At 36.8% G+C, this 25,722-nt stretch overlaps 1 protein-coding gene across 1 annotated transcript in view; it reads right to left on the bottom strand.

Moving 5' to 3' along the window:
• Positions 1–25,722, bottom strand: part of Ccser1 (coiled-coil serine rich protein 1) — a 650,334-nt gene that overhangs the window by 253,608 nt on the left and 371,004 nt on the right. Inside the window, exon 6 of the mRNA XM_052173839.1 lies at positions 15,417–15,624. Coding sequence (XP_052029799.1) covers positions 15,417–15,624 — 208 coding nt within the window. The remainder of the gene's footprint in view (positions 1–15,416; positions 15,625–25,722) is intronic.

The following is a 25,722-nucleotide window of genomic DNA, read 5'->3' as shown; positions in this document are numbered from 1 at the left end:
CCCAACAGCTCCTGGCTGCATGGAATTCCACCCAGCTGCACATGGTCTCAGTGTCTGCAGAACTAACAGAGAACATAGAATGTGGAGGAGCAATCCGTGGGCAAACTGTGGTGGACTGAAGGATGACAGTCCCCACATCCTCATATATTTGAATGTTTGTTTCCTAGTTAGTAGAGCTGTTTAGGAAGAATCGGAAAGTTGGTCTTGCGGGTGGTGTCTAAAGAGAAGTTTTAGGGGATTTAGAGTAAATCCTAGATCAATTTTGTTCTGTTTGGTCAAACAAAACAAGATTTTTGCTTGTTTAGGTGTATAAAACGATGTCATAAGACTACCACCACCCTCAGCAGGGTTAGGCCAATAAAAAGCAGTTACTGCCAAGAAGGAGACAACACCTGAGATCTAACAGAGAAGAGTAACACAGCAGGAAAGAGCAGGTGAGAGCCCAGTGGTCAGAATCTGAGCCAGGAACCCAGGACCAGGGCCTGCTGAAGGTACCTGCTGATCTTTGCAGGGTTTGGAGGACACATCAGTGGAGTCAGAACTGAGGAGAAGATTGGAGGTGAAGGAAGGACTGCCACCATTGGGCCTTTGTTTTTTGGGCATATTTATTAAAACACTTTAGGTCCTCCATCCCAATCAGTGCTACAAACAGACTCAGCAATACCATAGAAACAATCATATGTACCCTGAGCCCATGTCCATGCACGTGCATGCATGCACACACACCCCCACACACACACACTCGCGTGTATGCACACATCACACAAACACCATACACACCATAGTGTGGTGTCACTTCTGGTCACAGATGTTACAACATTCTCAAGTTAATGTTGGCAGAATTTTCTCCCCAAAATCCATTACAGCATTTTTTATGGTCCAGTTATATGATTTTGGCCAATACAATCTGACATTTTCACTAAAATTAGTTTTTTTTAAGTTTCTATTTTAGCATTTCCTAGAGGGAAAGTATAGCTTTCATAAACATGCTAGGAAGATATGCTCTCTGTATCAACTAAATAAAAACAAATGTTCAAAAGTAAGAATTCTATTCAACAATACACACAGTTTGCAATTATACTCTTACTCAAACTTAAATTTATATAATACCCACTAATTAAACATAGACATTATTAAATAATGTGTCTCAAAAACACATAGTAAATGAAAATGGTGGCCCAATGGTTAAAATGCTGATTGTGAGCTTTGAAATATCCTCAGTGAAAAAAATATTGTAGCTAAGACATAGTCAATTTAAATAAATTTTACCTGTAAATTCTCCTTGGCAACTAGCAATTGTGAATATTGAAAAATGCATAATTGTTCAGAAGATAAAGGCTGACAAAAAAGCAGATGCAACTAGAGGTTAAGTATATTATACCGTAAAAGACTTATGCCACAGAATTGCTCACTAAGAAAGCATGATTGGAACTATTTTAAAACATTAATACAAGTAGTACACTTGGACTAGCTGCTTTAGCAATGACATCTACACAAATCAACCCAAATACAGCATCTGATTTGAAGCTTAGAGAGGGATGAAGAGCAGTACTAGGGGATTCTGAGAACAAGCCAGAGCCTTTGCAACACTCCTGGTGATCCGCATGACCCTGTGTAGCCTTAGAATTGAAGGGAGCAAGAGAGCCAAAGCACTGGAGGAAGTCGGTTCCAGAAAATGCTGCCAATTCAGACAACCGGGATAGAATTCAATTCAGCACGAGAATCTTTTCAAGTGGAATGATCAAGGAGGAAGAATGATTAAAATACATTTGGGTGTTTCCATTGCTTGAGTCAAATGAAACTTAACCTTATAGTAACATTTGTAATTGGAAAAGAAAACAATAAAAATAACAACAAAACCTTCTTGCATAGGAGACTTTAAGGTGCACCAAAGACACTAGAAATCCATCTAAAGTTGGCACAGATTTAGGATCTCATTTAACCTTATTCCATGCTCCTGAGTTTACTCTCAAATAAACTGAAATGTGTACTTATGTGTCATTGATGGAGGAAGCATAGTGAGTGGGCAGAATAAAATTCTTGGCTTGATTGACTAGTCAGAGCACAACTGTCCTGTGCTCTACCCTAAACTCGCTGAAGTGTCTCCTTCCACCCAATCTAAGACTCCCTAGGTATGTTCTCCACCACAAACATTCTGCTACATGCATCCCTTACAATCACTGTAAATTGTAGCCCAGAATAGGAATTAAAGTAAAAGTATTATACATTGAGCTTTGGCTGTATCTAATTCCAATTATTAAAGTTTAAATATGTCTGCAAATTTAATAACCATGACAAACCTGAGTGAAGTTATATATCACTTTGGCCACTCAACTAATGATAGAACAGAGACACAGAACATAAGTAAGTATATATGGGATGGGGTTTAGACTCTGTGCTCTGGGTTTCAAATGTGATTACCTTCAAAGCCTTTCATTGCTGCTCTACTACAAAGGCTTGTAGGGTGACTGGCTCCCCAGCAGATCTGACAATAAAACAACTGTCTGCTCTTTTAAATAATGTGTTATGGGCAATAGCAACACTTGAGCAATTATATTATGTGGTTTCTGTTTCAGAACAACATAGGTGAATGAGAGAAATACAGATGCTATTAACAGAAAAGCCAAAAGTATTATCAAACTAGACTTGAAGATATCTTCTGACCCATAATATAGACTACATGTTCGTGTCTTTTAAAAATAGGTTTTTTATAACTATAATGATTCTTTCATAATTGTCTTGTCTCACACTTCCCAAACTTGATTAAAAAACCCATCTAATCAAATGAACACAAATTATCTCTAGTATATCATTAGATAATTATGTAATCATGTTCAACATTTAAAAAGATACAGAAAATAATATATGTAAGTGTATAATTTCTGAAACAGTAATCCAATACATTTTGTATTTGGTGTCCTCTGGTTTTTATCTTTACCGAGGTTAAAAGGTCACAGTTATAGTTAGCTGTAAGTTATATGTATATAGGTGTGTAACCTATATACATATATAGGCATGTTACCAGATTCTCACCTCTCAGTAGGTCAATATTCCTCCTTAGTGGTTGCATGTGATCAAGATGTAAAACCATTTTCCTGGGCATGACAATTAGCAAAAGACAGTTCACTGTAATTAAATATGATGTTAAAAATCAACCACCCAACCAACCAACAACAACAACAATAATGATACCCTACATGCACACACAAAACATTGACTTCACATGTAATAAAGATGACTACAACATAATGAATACTACTCTCAAATTAGCATCATTGAACGTGTGCAGTCTTTGCATTCTTAAGGAGGATTAACTGGTAGACTTCATTGAATTTATGAGATCATGAAAGTTGCCCATAGTTTTATAATTGGTTATAACTGCAACTATTGAAGTAGCTAATGTTCAGAGTGCTCACCCTCATTTCCTCTGTATGTCTCATATTAAATTTGTGAATTCTTCAAGCAACATGACTTTATAATTATTATTGCAAATGATAAAGAGACACTTAAACCTTTAGTCAAACTGTAGAATTTTGAGACTTAAGTTGCAGAATAAGATTTATATTCATATATCTATAATTTTGTATTTTACTAGTCAAATAAACTTCTTCAAAAATGAAAAAAGTAAATGAAAATGTTATCAGTGAGGCTGGAATGGAATCAGAGAAATAATGCTTCTCTGCTTTCCTTAAGTTCTCGTAGAATAATGAAAAATATATAATTACTCACATAGAAAAATAATCAGAATTATATTTTCTTCTGTCTCTTTTTTATATTAAGATTTCTAACTCCACAAAGAATAACGCCTTTTATAAGCAGACTCCCCCATTCCTAACCTGCAATCCTCAATGAACCTGAAAGAGATCATTAAATTGAGAGCTTGTCAGACAGTGTGACAAACTGGCCACATAAATAAACTCTTACACTTATCGTTTCTAACATGTTATTCTAAAACTGAGTAGCTATTCACTGACTATTATATTATAAAACTGGGGCTATTCACTGACCATTCAGAAAGATGAGGTGTGGCAGAACACTAGTCTCATTCTGACAAAAGCTGTGTTCTGTTAAGATTTTGATTTGTGCCCCCATGGAACTGCTCAACAAAGCAATTATGATTTTCAAAGTCTAAAGCACCTGTCAGCCACTATTTCAGACTATATCTGGGATCACCTAGAAGAGACTGCTGGGTGTGGCTTTCTCCTGATGGATTGAATCCCAAATACAAACAGGCAATTCATACAGTTTTAGTAAGTTATGGCCACGAAAATACTTTCCAATTTACACAAACAGACTAAAGACATTGTAAAATGGAAAGAAGCATTTAGATACCTGTCTACAAAACATAAATGACAGAAGACATCATGTCAACCAGAAACACAGATTCCCAGTAACTTTCCAAAGTCAGAAATTCAATGGAAGGGGCAGGTGTGTACTCTCTCTCTCTCTCTCTCTCTCTCTCTCTCTCTCTCTCTCTCTCTCTCTCTCTAGGCCTTTATACTATATAAAGTATACTTTATACTTTACACCAATATATTCTCTACGCTATTTCTTCAGTCATACCTTTGTCAATCTGCAAGATGGATAATAATACTGAACACTTCCATAGAATATGACAAAAAATAAGCTCCAAAAATAACACCATGGAAAAAATGGGACACCAGGCAGCATTACTCGACATGCTATTAGCATTGTAAATAAGCAGATTAGGGCAAGATACTTGCCAAGACAATTATACCGCAGTTTCTGCCTCTTACTATTCTAAGAGCTGAAATAATTCTGGAACTGAAAAAGAAAATGACCAGAAAAAGAGAAAAGGTCAAAGAGAAAGAGAGCTGAGTCCATCTGAGGTGGCAGTATGCTCCATGCAGAGAAACACACTTGAGGTCAATTAACAGAAAAAAAAGCCTGTGCTGATGGACTGGTATCCAGGAAAGTCATGGTTCAATAGATATACAAATAAAAGAACAAGAGTATAAAGCCAAGTGACTAAATACATTGTTAGTCCAGAGTAATCTCAGATATCAGACATGTAAAAAGGTACCATGATATACATGTGTATGTGTGTGTGTATGTGCATGTGCATTTTCATGTACATGTGCATGTGTATGTACATGTGTATGTTTGGGAGTGAGGTAGGGTTTAGTGAAGAGAACAGTAGGACATGGGCATTGTGAAAAAAATAGTAAAAGGAGGTTGGCAGGACGAAGACTCCCTTGAGGAGGGGTGTGGTATGAGTGAGGAAGACAAGATAAGCATAAGGATGTTTTAAAATACCATAATGAATCATATCACTTTATGTTTCTTTAAAATTATATATGAATACACATTTTTCATTGATTAATTAATTAATTTATTTATTTATTCACTTTGCAAACCAATGTCAGCTCCTTTTCCTTACAGTCCCTCCCTCACACAGCTTTTCCCCCAGTCTCCCTTCCCTTTCTCCTCTGAGAAGGAGGAGGGGGTGATACATATATTTTCAAATGAATTTATGACACTTGTGGTGGCAAAGATCCCCCCAAAGACATAGCATATATTATATTTATATATTATAAAGCCTATTGCGACACAAGGGGGATCCCCATTCAAGTAGTTTACATTATTGCTATGGTCCTCAGTTACCTAATGGGAATTGAAGATAGGACCTAATTGCTGAAGACATCAAGCAATTAAGACACGGGATTTAGAAGAAAGAGTTAGACCTAACCTATAAAGCATGTGCTTTGGGACTATTATAGTAATAAAAGGAGCTATATATGTTTCATGTAAAATAACCAATCAATAGCTGAATCCAGCTGTAATGCCTATGCACCAAAACAATGATCAGAATATCCTATTATTCTGAGAGATGCAGAATGGTACCAATATCCTGGAGATAACTATAGTGGTTTGATTGAGAATGGTCCTAATATCATCATATTAAATGATTTCTTTTATAACATTTGCTATGGTCATGCTGTCTCTTCATAGCAATAAATAGTTATTTATTTGCTAAGACATTATTTGGCACCAATGGCTGGGGTATGGCTCTGATAGACGTACTGCTTGTAGCAGAAGATAGACATTGGATCTTTGGATTGGAAAAGCAGTTGAAATCTTTGGCAGGGCTTAATGGACCATAGCTGGAGGAATGTGGAAGACTGTGCTGAGGGTTATTTGAATTGTGGGCTCCAGCTTGAGAGGTTACAGAGGGGAAGAAAATTGGTAAGTAGGCTAGAGACTTGTGATATTTTATCAAAGAATGTGGCTGCTTTATAAACATGTTAAAAACAAATTGTAGCACTTGGGAGGCAGAAGCAGGCAGATTTCTGAGTTTGAGGCCAACCTGATCTACAGAATGAGTTCCAGGACAGCCAGGGCTACACAGAGAAACACTGTCTCGAAACCCCCCTCCCCAAAAAGCAAAAAACAAAAAACAAAAAACAAAACAATTAATATGTCAATGTGAGTATGAGGAATACCATATTGCTCCATCCTTAGATGAAGAAATATTGGCAATTAATGATTACCAAGGGTTAAGGTTTGGTCTTTTGCTAAATATCACAATGTCAAATACTGTTCCGCAAGGCCTGGTTGCCCAAGGGATGAGAGAATATGCACATACACCAAATGATGTTCTGCAACCATTTAAAACTGTTGCTTAAAGAAAGATAGCCAGACTATAGCTGGGCTGAAGAGAAGTAGAAGAGAAGCACAGTTCCTGTGCTTAGGGTTGAAAGAAAACCATGAGGGAGAGAAGACAGTAAGTTAAGAGAGATTATATCGCAGTGGGAGGGGAGGCCCTTGGTCCTGTGAAGGCTTGATGTCCCTGTGCAAGAAAAGGCCAGGGCACTGAGGCAGGAGTGGTGGGGAGAGCTCCCTTTTAGAAGCATGGGGGAAGGGAACTCTGATGGGGGGTTGAGGAGGGGAAACCAGGAAAGGGGATAATATTTGAAATGTAAATAAATAAAACAACCAATAAAAGAAAAGAAAAAGAAAAAAAGAGAGAAGATGTCATGGGGTAGGTGGGTCATGAAAACACGGCCATGCTGTCCAATGGTAGTTAATAGCTACCCAGGCAAAGCATGTCAAGTTATAACTCAGGGTTACTGATGGGGAAGTAGATTTTAATAGCTTAGAGGATAGATATCCCCCTTGCTCTAATGTTGATTAAGGCTTATCACAAATATAAAAGCTGTATGTTTTTTTATCTGGATTTGATCTGAATGATATGAATGATCAAAGGTAAGGTAGTCCCCTGATTGAGTTAAATATTTAATAAAATTGCCAAGAAAATGAGAATCAATCTTCTCTAGAGAAGAGCTCTCTGAGATGTTATTGAATATCAAGTGGTTAACTGTACTTACATATAAAGATAAGCAACACTAACTAAAATACTTACATTTATAAGGTTTTGTGTGTAACAGTAATAAGTAAATAATAAGAGGATACGAATTTGAGAGGGAGTGGAGAAGATGTGGAGAGATTGGGGAAAGAAAATGAAGTAAAGATAGCACTCATATATAAAATTGTCAGAAAAATAAAAGTATGACAGAAAACTATCCAGCTGTACATATATGTTCCTGATAGGGGATGACTCAGATAACAATCCATAATACAGAAGAAAGAATTAAAGCTATGGAGAATTATTCAAAGGCTTTGAATGTTAAGCAAGAAAATACTAACCTATACATTAGTTCATTGTGGGAAAGTGCCAGTTTGTTACACTTAAACATTGATAACAATTGTTTACACTTCATACTATATAATTCTTTGCTTTGTCTGAATCTATAGTGGGATGAAGAATGGAGTGTATTTGCATATAAGACATGTACATTGTTGGAGGCTGAAAGGCCGACTGTGATAGTGAGCTTTGGCAAATATTCTGTGGCCCAAAGGTGAGAGAGTGGCCTGTTGCTGGCTCTAAGGTACATTTTAATGACTTAGAAGGACAATCCCCAACCTAGGTCAAACCTTCCTATGTTCATCCATGACTGACATCTTGATATAATATCTAATCTGTATCTACATCCAATAGGTAGCTATTTTTAAGAGAAATGTGAGATAACAAATATTTATCATTTTAAATAATTTCAAATTGAGCTTATTCAGATTTAGTTTATGTCACCTTAACATTATATTTGAAGAATTTGTGTTTCTTATTCATATTGTATTATTGAATGGATTTTTATAATAAAATTTTTATTTCTAATAATATTGTTTTTAACATTCTGCTGTTCCTAAAAGTCTTACCATTCTCACAATTCTTACATCAGTACAAACTGTATCAATGACTTCTCCTTTCTTGGTTTTCCTGAGCTAGTTGTGTTTTGTATGTGCATGTTTGTGTGTGTGTGTGTATGTGTGTGTGTTCATGTGTACATGTGAGCATGCATGTGTTTCTATTTGTGTTTTCATTTCATTCATTATTAATTCTTTTTTTTAATGTCAATGAGACCATTGGATTTTGCAGACTACTTACTATTTGTCCAAACAGTATTTCACGTTTTTCTTTTCAATTATTTTGTCCTACCTCTTTAGACTTATGTTGACATTTTTTTAGCCTTTTAAGGAAGAAATGTTGTTATCATTTAGTACATTTTCTTCCTGTTAATATAAACCTATAAAGTAATAATAACTTCTCTAGTACTCATAGTATGAGGTCCATAATTTTACAATGTTTACTACAAAAGAATTCGATGAGTAAAGATGCCTCTGGGCAATAAGAAAGTACACATGTCAATGACCTATCTGCTCAAAAGCCCCTGCCTGGCACTGCATGGGAAGGACTTGTTTTGCATTTGGCAACATCCACAACATCTACACAGGTATATTACACATTCTACTATTCTAGCTTTTTTCCATACAGAACTGTCACAGTACCTCTTATATTTACTTAAAGACATTTTAGTGCAAATAATACAAAACAAAAGCTAAAAGCATGCGGGGGGTGGGGGGGGATGTAACTTTGTTATTTTCAGACAGACCCGAAAAGAAGTCTGATGACTATGTTGCAGTTAACCCTGACTACTAAGCTGCTGTGGGTTTCTGTTCCTTAGTCAATGAACAAGAAGAGACTCAGCCGCAGACAAGCCTTTGCTTATGGAAGGATCACAAAGGTTTGTCTCCTACAATTATTACTATAATTATTCATCCTTGTAGTTCCTTATCTATAAACAGTCTTTTGTTTTTTAGAGGTGCTGAGAGCATCACATTGAAAATTAAATTTGAAATTATGTCTTTTATTGTTTTAGAAAAATAAAATTAAAGATTGAATTAGGAAACGAAAGCAGAAGTATATGACAAATCATTAAGAAACACTTTATAGCTTAAATGTTTTTATCAACTTGATACTTTCATGAATTATATTCATTTTAAATGTAAATAGTTTCTTGATATTTTTGACTTATAGGTATTTTGACTTACTGTCAGAATATATTCCTCTTGTTTGGTTTACATTTACATGGTTTTGTGTGGATGTTGACTGGTTCAAGAAATACTTTGAGTTACCATCACACTGCCAAATTGCCAAGTGAAGATTTAAAAAGTGTGGGACTGAAGACAAGAAGTCAGTGTCTCAAATGGGTGGCTTCACTGCCATTTTTAACACCATTTTTACTGTCAGTAATTGAATTATGTTTGCTATTATTGGTTGGTTGGTTGGTTGGTTTTGTTTTTAATTTTGGGGAGTGGCTTGAAAATAGGTTATTTGATGCAGCTACACTGAAAAAAAAATGTTAATGGGATCCATAGACGTCTCAAGTCCTTCTTCAGGGTTGTAACATGAGGGTAGGGTTCAAATACAAGACAGAAGATACGCATCACTAAACAGCCCAGCCAATGCTTGGCCCCCTACATATCACTGTCTCAGCTCTACCTCCTCTGCAAGAACTTCTGACACGTGGCAAATCTTTATTCGGAGTACAAGGTTGTCCTCTAGTGGACCACAAAGCAAAAGTGACTCCCTAGGGAATCCCATTCTTTTGTTGGCACAGGGTGTCACCCTAAGTCCAGTAAGAACCTTTTCCTCAGAGGTCTCTGGAGAAGTTTCATTGTAGGGACATAGTCTTGTCTTCCTATTTCAGCTGGCATTAGTTTCTTCATTACTTCCATTTGGTGACAAAGAAAAATAAGATTATAGATTTTCTTTTAATTTTTATTGTGGAGAAAGACCTCGCTATACCACTCCTGGGCATATACCCAGAGGATTCCACAGCATGTAATAAGGATACATGCTCCACTATGTTCATAGCAGTCCTATTTGTAATAGCCAGAGCTGGAAAGGACACAGATGTCCCTCAACAGAGGACTGGATACAGAAAATGTGGTATATAGACACAATGGAGTACCATTCAGCCATTATAAACAATGAATTAATGAAATTCTTAGGCAAATGGTTAGACCTGGAGAATATCATCCTGATTGAGGCAACCCAATCACAAAAGAACATTCATGGTATTCACTCACTGATAAGTGGATATTAGCCTAGAAGCTTGGAATACCTAAGACACAATTCACATGTCAAATCATGTCCAAGAAGAAGAAAGGAAAGGCCCCTGGTCCTGGAAAGGCTCAGTGCAGCAGTGTAGGGGAATTCCAGGACAGGGAAGTGGGAAGGGGTAGTTTGGGGAACAGGGGGAGGGAAGAGTGCTATTGGGACTTTCAGGGGTGGGGAGATCCAGGAAAGAGGAAATCATTTGAAATATAAATAAAGAATATATAGAATAAAAAATATAGAAAAAAAGAGAGAAAGTCTGACATTTGATTTTGGGGCAGCTGCCCTTACTAGGACAATTAAAAAGGCCAAACTGACATTGTAAAGCAGAAAGTGGAGATTTATTTAATCAGCCACATTGCAAAGAAGAACAAAAAGATCCAGGCACCAACGGGTCTGACTTCAACCATCTGTCATGTTACCAGATATCAGTTTCTCATGGGTAGCTGTTTCCTCCAAGTAGACTTCATGGCCAATTACCATACAGTATAAATAAAAAAAACTGTGTCAGAGATTATAAGGACAGAGCAGAAAAAACAATGGGATCATTAAACAAACTCTCCCTTTGAATTACGTGCTTTCATAGAATATTGAAGTTATGGGGAAAATATGACTTAAAGAAAATTTAATTTGTTGTAAGTAATGATTTTTTAGCCAGTCTTGAAAATAAGAGGCAAAATGGAATTTTCAAATACTTAAACTTCCTAAGCATTTTTAATATAATAGTTTATATTTCACATGTTACAAAATTCTGAGCACCTTTTAAGAGCAAGGGAACTTTTTTTTTCTTTTTTTTTAATTCGATATATTTTTTATTTATATTTCACACGATTTCCCCTTTTCTGGTCCCCCCACTCCCCAAAAGTCCCATAAGCCCCTTTTCCTCCCCCTGTTCACCCACCCACCCCTTCCCACTTCCCTGTTCTGGTTTTGCCTTATACTGCTACACTAAGTCATTCCAGAACAAGGGGCCACTCCTCTGTTCTTCTTGTACCTCATTTGATGTGTGGATTATGTTTTGGGTATTCCAGTTTTCCAGGCTAGTATCCACTTATTAGTGAGTGCATACCATGATTGATCTTTTGAGACTGGGTTACCTCACTTAGTATGATGTTCTCCAGCTCCATCCATTTGCCTAAGAATTTCATGAATTCATTGTTTCCAATGGTTGAATAGTACTCCATTGTGCATATATACCACATTTTTTGCATCCATTCTTCTGTTGAGGGATACCTGGGTTCTTTCCAGCTTCTGGGTATTATAAATAGGGCTGCTATGAACATAGTGGAGCATATATCCTTATTACATGCTGGGGAATCCTCTGGGTATATGTCCAGGAGTGGTATAGAAGGATCTTCTGGAAATGATGTGCCCAGTTTTCTGAGGAACTGCCAGACTGATCTCCAGAGTGGTTGCACCAACTTGCAACCCCACCAGCAGTGGAGGAGTGTTCCTCTTTCTCCACATCCTTGCCAACACCTGCTGTCTCCTGAGTTTTTAATCTTAGCCATTCTGACAGGTGTAAGGTGAAATCTCAGGGTTGTTTTGATTTGCGTTTCCCTAATGACTAATGAAGTTGAGCATTTTTTAAGATGCTTCTCCACCATCTGAAGTTTTTCAGGTGAAAATTCTTTGTTTAACTCTGTACCCCATTTTTAATAGGGTTATTTGGTTTTCTTGGGTCTAACTTCTTGAGTTCTTTGTATATATTGGATATTAGCCACAAGGGAACTCTTAAAACGTCCAGACTTAGGAATATCATCTATTCAGTTTATTTCAGGATTCATAGATGTTAACAAAACACCACTATCAAAATGGTAGGTTTACCATGCTGACAAAGAAATAAAAGTATTATGCAAGATGTCAAAGAACTCGTCTCTTTAGTGATATGCAGTTTGATAATGATGTATATTTATTCTTTATTACTTATTGTAAAATAATGGCTTTTAAAATAAAAGTCATCTATATTTGCAAAGTGTGAGGGCACATGGGGAAAACCATAGTTTAAGTTCCCTTTGACTATGCCTATAGGCTTTCCTTCTGATCGTCAGGATTAGAATTTAGGAGATAATTTTTACAATAATAGTTAATGAATCCCAAAGCATCTTTTCTATAGGGAGATCTGAAAAGCTTGTGAAGATTAGGTGTTTGGCCCACAGTACTTAGCAAATACAAGAGGCATGCTCAAGTTAAACCCTGTAATGGTTGCAATGTGCCTCTATTTGATATGCTGAGAAAGTCATATGAGCTCTATTTGGCACGAGAGAATATAAAGTGCTCATCCCCCCTGTGTTTCAATGGCGCTCCCAGCTCCCAGCTTTACTCCATGAACAAGAATTTCATGGTTGACCGGAAGTTGAGTGGTATTTATTTTTCTTTCATTTATATGTTTTAGTTGTCATCACAGTTTAAACAGTTTATACAGACACGAGGACAAGAAGGTGAACTCAACTCATTCATGACTCTCATGAACCTCAGTGTAGCATCAGTGGAGAGGAAGAATTAGCATTTGCAGAATCAATCATGTAAAATCCTAAAATGTGTAGGTTGGTAACCTACATGGAAAATGCTCAAAGAGTAACAAAGGAGTGACTGATCACCTTCTCATTTTCTTTTCTGACTTTCATAAGAAAATTGAACTGTATGTGGGAAGGCTACAAGTCAGAAGGCCAAGTATGACTACTGTGAGAAGAAGGAATGTCTCTCAGGGGTGGGACAAGTGAGTAAATGGAGCTACAGGCTGAATTCTCAGTGTTCATGAGGAGACCTCAGGTGGAGGAAGGAGTCGGCTCTGTTTAATGTAATAGCATTCATAGAATACCCTAATTTAGTGCCTGTGTTCCAGAACCCACAGAAAAGTCTGTTGGAAAGCATTCAGCATGTGCAGGCTGGGATGCAGCACTGATGTTTTGAAACTGATTCTAGCCTAGAGCCACAGGCACTGCTCACATGCTCAGCTGCCTCCCACCAGGAGGTCAATCTGCAGCAACAGAGAGCTGTAGCTAATTTCAGTGCTGGACTTACTCTACCAATTGCATTCAACTGAAATTCCATGTTACAGTCTAGCACAACAAACAGGATTCACAAAGTTGGATTAGCTCACTCTTTATATGGCTAAAAGGGGTAAGAATCACTAATTGACAAAGTGTATAAAATGATCAACATTTTATTAATGAAGAAATTATTTTAAAGATATGAATGTGCTATCAGGATTTTGTATGTAATTGATATTTTCAGTGTAATTTGTAAATAAAACATTTCAAAATAAATAAGTTATTGGGTAAAACATATTAGTAAGAATTACTTTATAGGTACAGAGAGACTGTAAAGCAATTATGAGTGTTGCGCTTTCTGAGGATCTGGGTTTCAAGGGATATGGCGCCCTCTTCTGATCACTAGTGGCACTGTGCACACTTGTGCCAGACATACATACATGTACATAAAATAAAGTAACAGTAACAAAAAATTTAAAAATTTTAAAGTATTACAAATAAACACCAAGAATAGATTCACATGCTACATGAAATATTAGTTCCATAGACAAAGTAATTTGGAAGATCACATATTTCAAATACTGTGGGAACTTACCATGAAAGACCTCCATAAAATATTTAAAACCTAGTGTAAGAGTTGAACTTCTAATTAAAACAGATTTTAATAATCTGAAATATATTCAAATTTGGTGATGAAATGGAAATTGCACTTAAAAAATAAAAGCCCTGGCCTAGAGAGCAAGTCAGTGGATGATACTTCTTAAAAGGATCTCTGAGAATGTCCACCCTGAGCCCTGCAGCCTGTGTTGATCACGCGGCACAACTTGTGCAGTGCTCTGAGAGAAGTCTGAACAACCATGAAATTACTGCTTACAGTGCAGCACCTGTAAGGATTCGTTCTCTTTCTTTTCTGCTTAATGAGGAACGCAGACAGAAGGATGAAACATTCTCTGTAAATTCAAAGGAGTAAATACAAAGTCCGCAGAGGCAATCACAAGTACTTAAAATTATAAACTTCAGTATGCCAGAAAGCTATGTAACACACCTCTAGCCATTTCCCCTTCTCTTTTCACAGGTACTAATTTCTTACTAAAAACCCTGAACAATAAGAGGTAGAACATGAAAGAGTTAGATGCTATAAACTTTGAGATTAATAGCTTTTAATTTAACAGATTTTATCAAGTCTTGTTCGTTGCTGGATCATAAAGAGGCTGGAGGGATTCAGGCACAGAAAAACAACATGTTAATAATATAGAGATTGTTTTAGTCATTCTCGAAGCATCATTCTAGCAAACATTTAAATATATTTGGCCTACAAAAACTTATTGAAAGCTTCACTATACAATGTTTTCCAGTTTCGTAGTTATAGATACCCCAATATAATTGATTAATATAAAGGAGAAAGATGTAGAGACACTGATACAGGATAACATAAAACCAGTCAGTGTGAAAAGGATCCCAAGAGGCTGATGGAGGGTAAATGTATTCACAAGACATTTCATTAACCCCTGCAAACTTGGATATATTGGGATGATACGATCAGAGCAAAAATCACTTTAAAAAACATACCTCTATACTATCATATAGATATGTCCCCAGTAAAATTAAGTTGAGGAAAACTCAGACTTGTCTCCCCATTGACAGTGACATAAATGGATTACTTCATAGCTGATACCCATTTCTTCTAGATTGACAGATTAGAGAAGGCTGGCCCTCAACCTTCTTTTTCATAGAATCTGGGGATCTACAGGTGAATTTCTAAGTACCAATTTACCCAGCAGAACTGGAAGCTATTCACTTGGGATATGAGGAGTGCTAAGGCTCAGGAGGACACCTGACCTATCCTCAATGCCCCCAAATTAACTAGCTACTGAGCAAGGTATGAGCAGGTCTGCAGAGCTGTTGCAGACGAGCGAGGATGAGGGTTAACTGCACAGCAGCCCTACCTCTTGCAGCACTCTCTTCATCTTCAGTAGCAGCGTCTTCACTGCTGTGCACTCCTGGAGCATCAGTCTGAAAGGCAGAGAATCTATGCCTCCATTTTCCTCCACACCCTGCAGGGGCCAGTCTGCAGAGGGACTGTTGGGCACGCGGCTGACATGGGGACACCGGGCCTCTTGATCTGTGTCTTTTGTTATTTTCAGGGAAAGGCTCCTAACAAGAAAAAAGATAAAAAAAAAATTACAATTTGGTATGCACAAAACACCATCTCTTTGGTGTCAATATTAATATGATACTGGAGATTTCCTATGAACCCTGTCATTTTCTCAAATTAGTCTTTTAAATTCTCAGACCTTCAGTAGAAATTGTGAATTACATAATTAGTGGTAAAATTCAATGACAATTACAATTTTATAGTATTTTCCCCAATCAGTATTTCATTTATACATGGTACTTATTTAAACCATTTATAAATGTTGAGACAATGAAAACATTAGAAGACAAATGTCATATCTAAAGTTTCTGATGATATGCTTATATTAACTTGAATGAAAATATTTAGAGACAGAACTATAAGAAATTAGTTTAATAGCTATTGGTTTAAATTACTAAAGCAGCTGATAACAATTTTATTCAGAAAAAAAAAGGCATTCAAAAGATTTTACGTTAAAACAGGGAAAGAGGCTGAAAACTCATAATTCCACAATGGCATCGAAAAGAAGAAAAGTGCGTCATGCCTGAAAACCACCTGTTTAGCATGAGGCTCATTTTCACCTGAAGGCAACTGACTGACTAAAGGAATGTTCAAGAAAAGTTCCCTGTTCTGTGCACCACACCCTCCCCCACACAACGCATGCATCTAAAATCTGATGCAAGTTTCCAAATCTCCCTCTTCCTTTCTTTACCAAAGACATGTGCTAACTCCAGGGGACAGTTCTTGATGCCTCAGTCATAAGGTATAGAGAGGATTCTAACAGGCTATGCTAATTCAACCTTGTCTTCATTTATTTTCTCATTTATCTCCAGACCATAACCTGCTATCCAAAAGCTGCAGTCACTTTGTTCATCTTGGAAATTCTCTATAGTTTACCCTTCTTTAATTAAGATGCTCAACAATTTCAATGCTTACTGCCCTTTCAGTCACTCCTCTCTGGGTGCTTCCTCTACATGTAAGATACACCTGTGAATAACATGCTTCTGTAATTAAACCATCTTCCCTTAATCTATTTTACAGGACCTCATCTGTAAAACCTGGGGGGTAGAAGGAAAAGTTTCAAACAGAGGCTACATGAAGAACTGTATTTTCTAAACTGGCAAAAGATATTTTACCAGGAGTGGAAGACTTATTAGTAACAGAATGCACACTCATTAACGGGCTCCAAGGGTTGTGAGAGCTGTGAACAGATCAACTCTGCTTCCATGCAGGCCCACTGTGTGGCTATCTAACTATATCTTCTTCTTAGCTCTAATTCTAAAGCTACTTGTAATTCCTCAGCTTCCTCAGACACACAGTGAAGATATAGTTATTTCTACTCATGACTTAGTCAAATTTGAATATATTGACACACATGAACTGATGGCATGGGAGGAAGGCAGTAGTCAACTCTTAAAACACACTGTCCATATTTATATATAGTTCAATTATCTTCTTACTTTCAATTGTATTTGTAATTTATAAGTATAAATATAAGGAAAAATATAATACAAAATCATATAATTTAGAATTTAAATTATTTTACTCTAAGTAATCTTTTCTGTTAAAAAATTAAGAAAATATTATTCTTTGGCATCTTTGCCTGAATATTGTAGCAAGCAACAAGGCATTACTTTGTATATTCCCAGCATAGGTTGCTAGTACTTATGTCAGGCAGTTCAGAACATGTTTATGTATATGATTGATGTATATGTGTATGTATCTGTGTGTATATAATACACACACACACACACATGAAAAGTGAAGATATCTACAAATATCAAATAGCTAAGATGGGATAGATATAGGAATATATACCACGGACAAAATTATACATGTTTTTTACTTCAGCAGTTGGAAGAGAGAATTCTGGAACTTCTTTTCTCAATTTCAGTGAAAATCCACACTCCCAGGCACGTGATAGAGGCCAAAGTCATGAGAATTGAGTGTTGCTCTTGGCTCAGGAGGCTCTTCTCAGCTGTGTGGTACACAGCTTAGTAACTGATTCCAAATAATGATTTGAAATGAGAGTATCCTGAAACATTTTACATGTACAAGAGAAAGTGGACCTACTATGAGTGCACAGTGAATGCAAATCAGGCAGGGTTTGTTAGCAGCAAGATTGCTGAGCTGCCCTTGTCCTCAGAAACACATCTCATATTCCTAGTGCCTGCGCTTGGGATGATGACCACCACATGGCTGATGTTTAATAATTGTCAATAGGATATTCGATATTATACATATCAAATATTTTTAAAAGGAAAATATTATTGTATGTAAAGCATCTACATATCTATGAGAAAAATGTCCCTATGATGAGAAAAGCATAATCATTCTCATATGTAGTCCTAGCTCTCTCTAGCTTGCAAGGATAGATGCCCCAGTGCTGTTCTAATCAAAAGTGTCCAAGGCTCACAGAGAAATGCCGCTTCTGTACTAGGGGCTGAGACCCCACTGTTGGCCAGCCTCTCAATTCTGGATTCTGTGGTTCAGTAATCATCAAAGCTACTACAAACAAAACAAAGACTGCACTCTCCACTATCTATCAGCCACCCAGATCACCTCTGCCACTGTTTTTAGGATGGTGTGTTAGTAGTCACGTATGCCCTGATTCTAGAATGGCTGATAGAGTCATTATGTTTTACATTTTAGTTATATTTATGAAAGACTGAATTGAGACTTATGGACCTTTCTCAAACCATAACTTAAATAAATGAGTTCCTACAAGAATAACAGCTGAAATGATAAATGTAGCACTAGCAATATTCTCAAAGACTAGAGAATTTGGGAGTAAACTGGTACTTAAAACTTTTAACCTTAATCAATTGTAGTGAATTGGCTTTAGAATTTTGCTACTGGGACTCTTTGTGAGATAAGAAGTTATTTTTATCAATCTTTCTAATGTCAGTAGGACAGACAAGTTTAGCAGAAAATAAATCACTTGACACAAAGTACAGAAGCATTAGACAATATTTCTTTGCCACATAAAATGAGTATTTTTGCAGTTTTCCCTCAGTTTTTTGTAACTAGTTATACCATATCGACAGTGAAAAACTTCCTTTGCATGCACTTTTTCAAATTATTTCGATACAAACTAATACCTCAGCCAACACATGCAATGAAATGTAAGGTGTCTTCAGGCACTGGGTATCTTCTTGTCACATAAGCCTTTCAGAATCCTGCACACCTGATATCTTTCACTTCAGAGACAGTCTATACCCAACATCCACCTCAGTGACATCTCCACTGAGATTTGAAAAGTTATCTCAGTGACGAAGCTTCTAAGAAAGAGACAGGTCATGATCATCTGACTTGTAACACCCCAATGCAATAAACAAACATAACAAACCAGAGTTCCAAGCCATATTTGTAGAGAACAAAACTTTAATAAAAATAACTCTATTTGGGAAAGCTATTGCTCTCCAAATCTAATTTCATGAAAGTGTTGATTGTCTATGTTGAGTTTACACTAAGCTTGAGTATTACTAATACACACATAGCATCATAAACATTGATTAATGAGCTGGTATCCTAGAGCATAACATAAACCGTTCAAGAATTATCTACAGAAATCTAATGATTATTCCATTCATCAATCATCTGTGTTTCCTTTTGATGTACAGTGTCTATGTTGTTTGGGGGAAATTCCACTTTGAATTGTTTTTCTTTCTTTCTTTCTTTCTTTCTTTCTTTCTTTCTTTCTTTCTTTCTTTCTTTCTTTCTTTCTTTCTCCCTCCCTCCTCTCTCTCTCTCTCTCTCTCTCTCTCTCTCTCTCACACACACACACACACAGACACACACACACACACAGAGAGAGAGTTGTAAGAACTTAATATCTCACCTTTAGATAAAAATATGCACACAACTGGTTAGGTTATCACAACTGGATGTGGAAAAACACAATGTAAAGTAAAATGTATCTTGACATAAATAAGACTGTTTCTCCACATCTTTTCTTTTACTCTTGATCGAATCACACTGCCATCACTTTGGACCTGTGAAGTGCCAAACTCTATCCAGCCTCAGATCCTGTACTTCAGTGTTGTCTGTACAAAAATTGTCCCTTTCCTACCATCAGGTTTCCTTTCGGGGTAACCTTTGTACCCAGCAGGTACATCACCCACCCGAAGTACACAGATTGCCTTGTGTGATAGTAAGCTTGCATTCACAGTAGCTATCAAATTTGAAGGTAAGCTACATTTCAGAGAGATCACTCTGAGCACACTGAACTGTGCTGAACTACACATTTCATATTCAAAATGCAAACAAGTGCTCCACAAAGTACCATGACAGTTACATTTCAAAATATCACCAAGCAAAAGGGAAAAGACAGACAAATTCCCAGGTGCCTAAACGGAAATGAAAGCAACACTGTTTATGCGAACTGCCATTTGCAGTGGCTTCCATTCCAAATTTGAGAGGAGACACACATGGTGTGAGTAACAAGCTACTCAGCAAAAATTTGAACTTTACTGATTTGCCTTAAAAAAAAATATACTGCCTACCTTGGCTTTCTATCATTAGTGCCTTTCCCACAACCTTATATTTAATGATCACTTCTCTCAGGCTCTCTGTCCCTTTGATATGACCTATAGTGTGAGACCACGATTAAAGATCATTGCATTTCTCAACAGGTGAAGTCAACAAAATAGAAATGTTTATAATAAGATGAAGAACCGAGTGGCCAGAATTAGTGTTTGAAGGAATTATCTTAAATATGTACATCCATTCACAAATGCATGCATTTTCAATATGTAATCATCTCATTACATCTGATCTGAATTTTCAGTCTTCTCTAATTGGATTAACAATAGGATCAAGGCTCCTTCACAGAAAACTAAAGCAACACCAAAGGCATCTCATACACATGGACATAAATTTACCTCTCATTTTTTTTCTGATTTTATAAGAATGATGGGTCAAAAAACTCACAATGCCTTGTCTTCCTCTATTTAATAGATATGGATCAATTTTATACACCTGTAAAGTTTTATTGTCAAGTCTTCTGTGGAATTCATCAATCAAACAGTGTAAAGTATCTGATGCACTGATCAATTTTTATATTCATTTTCTAGATTGTACATTTTTCTTCTGTGAAAATTGGGACAGATTCCTATAAAGTTGTCTATCACTATATGGAAAATTATTACATAGAAAATAGTAAGAACATAGAGAGATGGCTCAGTGCTAAAGAACATGTACTGGTTTGCTTCTAATTGCTGTGATAAACATTGATTAAACTAACATGTAGGAGAAAAGGCTTTGTTTGGCTTACATATCCTGGGTTACAATCTATCACAGAAGAGAGTAAAGATAGCAATCAAGGCAGGAAAATAAGGCAGAAATGGAATCAGAAATCATGGAGATATGTGGCTTATCGGCTGGCCTTCTATGGATTGTTGCAGGGATCTGGAAATCCCACCTATTCTTTCTACCCAGAAATTGTCCCAAGGCATCTTTAATGGTAGATTAAGAACCAATTAGCCAGGCAGTGGTGGCACATGCCTTTAATCCCAGCACTTGAAAGGCAAAAGCAGTTGAATTTTTGAGTTCAAGGCCAGCTTGGTCTACTAAGTGAGTTCCAGGACAACCAGCGCTATACAGAGAGACTCTGTCTTGAGAGACTAAAAAGAACCAATTGGGGAACAGGACCTTAGCATCAGTTGTCTGTTCCTTCAGTCTCTGTTCCATCATTGGCAGAGGAGCATTCTTTTATTTTAGACAGGACAAAATTTGCTTGAAAGTTTTGTGGGTGGATTGGTGTTTTTATAGCTTCACTGGGGGTCCTGCCTGGCTACAGGAGGTGACTTCTTCAGGTGTTATAGTTCCACTGTTACACATCTTATCTAAGGTCACCAGCACTGAAATCTGGGAGCCTCACCCTTTCCCGGTCTCTGGAACTTCCTAGAGATTTCCTGCAAACCCCCACTCCTAGCATCTGAAGGATTCCACTCATTCTCCTGGCCCTCTGAGCCCCTCTCCTTTCTCTCCACAAACCTGATCCTGACTCCAACATTCCACTCCACTTACCTGCTCCCACCCAGTTCTAGCCCTCCCTTTGTTCTCTATGACTATCTCATTCCCCCTTCTAAATGAGATGCAAGCATCTTTACTTCAGCCTTCCTTCTTGTTTACCTTCTTTGGGTGTATCATCGGTGTCCTATACTTTATGGCTAATATCCTCTGATCAGTGAGTGCATAATATACATGTCCTTTTTGGTATGCATTACCTCACTCAGGATAATATTGTCTAGTTCCATCCATTTGCCTACAAACTTTATGATGTCCATGTTTTTAATAGCTGAATAGTATTCCATTGTGTAATGAACCACATTTTCTGTATCCATTCTTCAATTGAGAGACATATAGGTTGTTTCCAGTTTCTGGCTATTATGAATAAAGGTGCTATAAATATAGTGGACCAAGTGTCCTAGTAATATGGTATGGCATATTTTTGGTATATGCTCAGGAGCAGAATATCTGGGTCTTCAGGGATAACTATTTCCAATTTTCTGAGAAACTACCAGGTTGATTTCCAGAGTCATCATACCAATTTACACACCTGCCAGCAATGTTCTCTCAAGCATGTGTTGTCATTTGAGTTTTTGATCTCAGCCATTCTGATGGCTGCAAGATGAAATCTGAGGGTTGTTTTATTTGCATTGCCTTGATGACTAAGGACTTTGAACAATTTTTTAAGTGTTTTTTAGACCATTGAAGATTCCTCTGTTGAGAATTCTCTGCTTAGCTCTGTAACCGATTTTTAATTGTATTGTTTGAATCTAACTTCTTTAGTTCTTTATATATTTTGGATATTAGCCCTGTATCCGATATAGGGTTAGTGAAGATCTTTTTCCAATCTGTAGGCTGCCATTTTGTCTATTGACAGGGTCCTTTGCTTTATAGAAGATTTTTAGTTCCTGAAGTCCCATTTATCAATTGCTGATATTAGAGCCTGATCCATTGATGTTTGGTTCAAGAAATTGTCTCCTGTACCAATGTGTTCAAGGCTGTTTCTCACTTTCTCTTTTATTAGATTTAGTGTATCCAGCTTATTATTAATAATAATTATTTTATTTATTTATACCCCAAATGTTTCTTCCTTTCAAGTCTCCCCTCTGCCAGTCCCCTACCTCATCCCTATACCCTTTGACTTTAAAAGGATGCTCTCCCACAACCCACTCCCACCTCACCCCTTTAGCATCCCTCTTCACTGGGGCAACAAGCCTCCACAGAAACAAGTACCTCTTATCGACACCAAATAAGGCACTACTCTGCTACATATGTATGGGAGCCATGGACCCACCCATATATACTCTTTGGTTCATGGTTTAGTCCCTGGGAGCTCTGGAGGTTCCAGTTAGTTGATATTGTTTTTCTTCCAATGGGGTTGCAATACCCTTCGGCTCCTTCAGTCCTTCCCCTAACTCTTCCATTGGGGTCCCCTGGCTCAGTCCAAAGGTTTGTTGTGAGTACCTGTATCTGTCTTAGTCAGGTGCTGGTGTAGCTTCTCAGAGGACAGCTATACCAGGCTCTTGTCAGCGAGCACTTTTTGGCATCAGAAATAGTATTAGAGTTTGGTGTTTGTGGATAGGATGAATCCCAAAGTGGGGCTGTCTCCTACTGGGCTTTTCTCCAGTCTCTTCTACTGTTTTTTGTCCCTACATTTCCTTTATATGGGAATAATTCTTAGTTAAAGATTTTGAGATGGGTGGATGGCCTCATCCCTCAACTGGGGGTTATGTTTATCTACTGGAGGTGGTCTCTTCAGGTTCAATCTCTCTGCTGTAGAGTATTTTGGCTAATGTCATCCACATTGGGTTCTGGGAACCTCTCACATCCCTGGTCCTGAAGGGCATAGGAACTCCACAAAGATATGAACAGACTCAACTAACCCAGACCCCTCAGAGACTGAGGAACCACCAACCAGTGAGCATACATAGATTGACATGATGCCCCCCCCCAGCACATATGTACCAGATGTACAGTTCACTATCCATGTGTGTCTTCCAACAGCTGAAAAGGGGCTTTTCCTAAAGCTGTTGCCTCACTGTAGAATCCATTCCCCTAACTAGACTGCCTTGTCTGGCCTCAGTGGGAGAGAATATGCCTAACCTTGCAGTGATGATGTGGCAGGGTGGGAGATATTCAGGCGTTCTCCAATATCCCAGAGGAAAAGGGTCGAGGACATGGGAGAGAGAGAGAGACTCTGTGAGGGGGGGAAACAGGAAGGAGGGCAGCAGTTTGAATATAGATAAATAGATGATAGATGATAGATAGATACATACATACATATATACATACATACATACATACATACATACATACATACATAAATGATTGTGTCTAAGAAAACTGGGAATTGAACAGAGTTACCTATGGTAACACATGAGGCATTTTACTTACATGTTTTAACTAAGTTAAACTAATTAGAGGAAAACACACTAGAGAACTCACTATTCATTTTATTTTCTTTGAAAGTTCACAAATTCTGGCTCTATTACTATTGAGTTACTATAAACTTTGGCAGGAAGTGTTTCAGTCTTTCAGCATAGTATATTCAGTAAGATGAGAGTGGCCAGTGACAGTTCTATGCTTCAAAACCTTTATTTTCAATGCTATTTATTTTATGCTGTCTTTTCTTTGTTATTAAAATATTGGGAAACAAAATATCAGGTTATGGTTATTTCAAACAATAATTGGATAGGAAATTTGACTAATCTTTTAGAGACATATTTCCACTAGAAAATCTATATTGTTTCATTAATACATAACAATTGCAATATCTAATTATTTAAAAGCTTGTATACGAAATCTTTCTGTCATGATTAATTAAATATTTATTATTTACTTATTTAAATATGTTTCTGTATAATTGCTTCTGATATTCTCATTATAAAAGCTCATCTTGAAAATATCTTCAAACTTTCCTTCTAGGTATCTTATTAGAATTCATGTAAATATTTTGCAAATGTGATAGTCAATTGTATCATTTGAAAATATTACAGAGTTCAGACATATTTCAGTGTTTAAGAGCATTGACTGTTCTTCCAAATGAGTTGGGCTTGGTTCCCTGAAGCCACATGGCACTTAACAATAAGTAAGCCTAGTTCCAAGGGATCCAACACCCACCTTTGCCTTTCCATAGACACTAAGTAGACTCAAAATTCACAACATCCATGCAAGCAAAATATCCATAAATATTACATCAAATTGATAAGAAAATATGTTATTATTGAAGGCTCAGAATTTAAGATCTGATATAATACAGATCACAATCATGTGATTAGATTATGCAACTTAGAGAAAATTATGTTGTTCTAGATGTTAGATCATGACATTCACCCTGAATGCCTGGATTTTGTTATCCAAATGCTAACTATTAGCTATGGAAATATAATCTAAAGGTTGTTAAATTTTAAAAGACAACCAGTTCTTCTGCAAATTGGCATAAAGGCAAAACCAAAAGCTTGATTATAATATAATGCACAAAAAATATATATAAAATCTATATATAATTAAAATAGTTGGAGATTATTACTTTATATAAACTTCTATGGACACAAATATTTATCAATCTTAGAGCAATAAAACTCACATAAATCTTAAAAATTGTGTAATAATAATCTTTGTGAAACAAAACAAAAGTAATTTTGATGATTTATATTTAGTTTCAAACAGAAAACTATTGAATACTTTCCATAATATCCAGAAGACAGGATTCCAAAATGTCTGATAAAATTATGCATACATGCATGTATATAGATGCATGCATTATATATGCAAATCATTGAGTTTTTTACATGAAGACTATGGTTTTACTTCTAAGCTACTCACACATAATGTACTTTATCTTGATTTGTTAAACATTTAGTCTTAGTTAAATAATATGGGGACTCCCTTTGGGGAGACATCTGATCCCCTCTTACAGAGTATCAATGACACACAAAAGTACAGCTCCAGTGAAGTTCAGGAATCAATGAGTTCATTGGACTTTCTTACAGAGTATGAGTGGAGGTCACTTACAAGTCATGCTTGACTCCAGGGTAGTTGACAAAACGAGTCACTATAAAGCAGACAATGATGTCCCTACAGCTGTGTAAATGGGGTCCTCTCAT

Source organism: Apodemus sylvaticus, chromosome 2, assembly GCF_947179515.1.
Source record: "Apodemus sylvaticus chromosome 2, mApoSyl1.1, whole genome shotgun sequence".
Classification (NCBI taxonomy): Eukaryota; Metazoa; Chordata; class Mammalia; order Rodentia; family Muridae; genus Apodemus; species Apodemus sylvaticus.
This window is presented reverse-complemented; position numbering and strand designations above follow the sequence as displayed.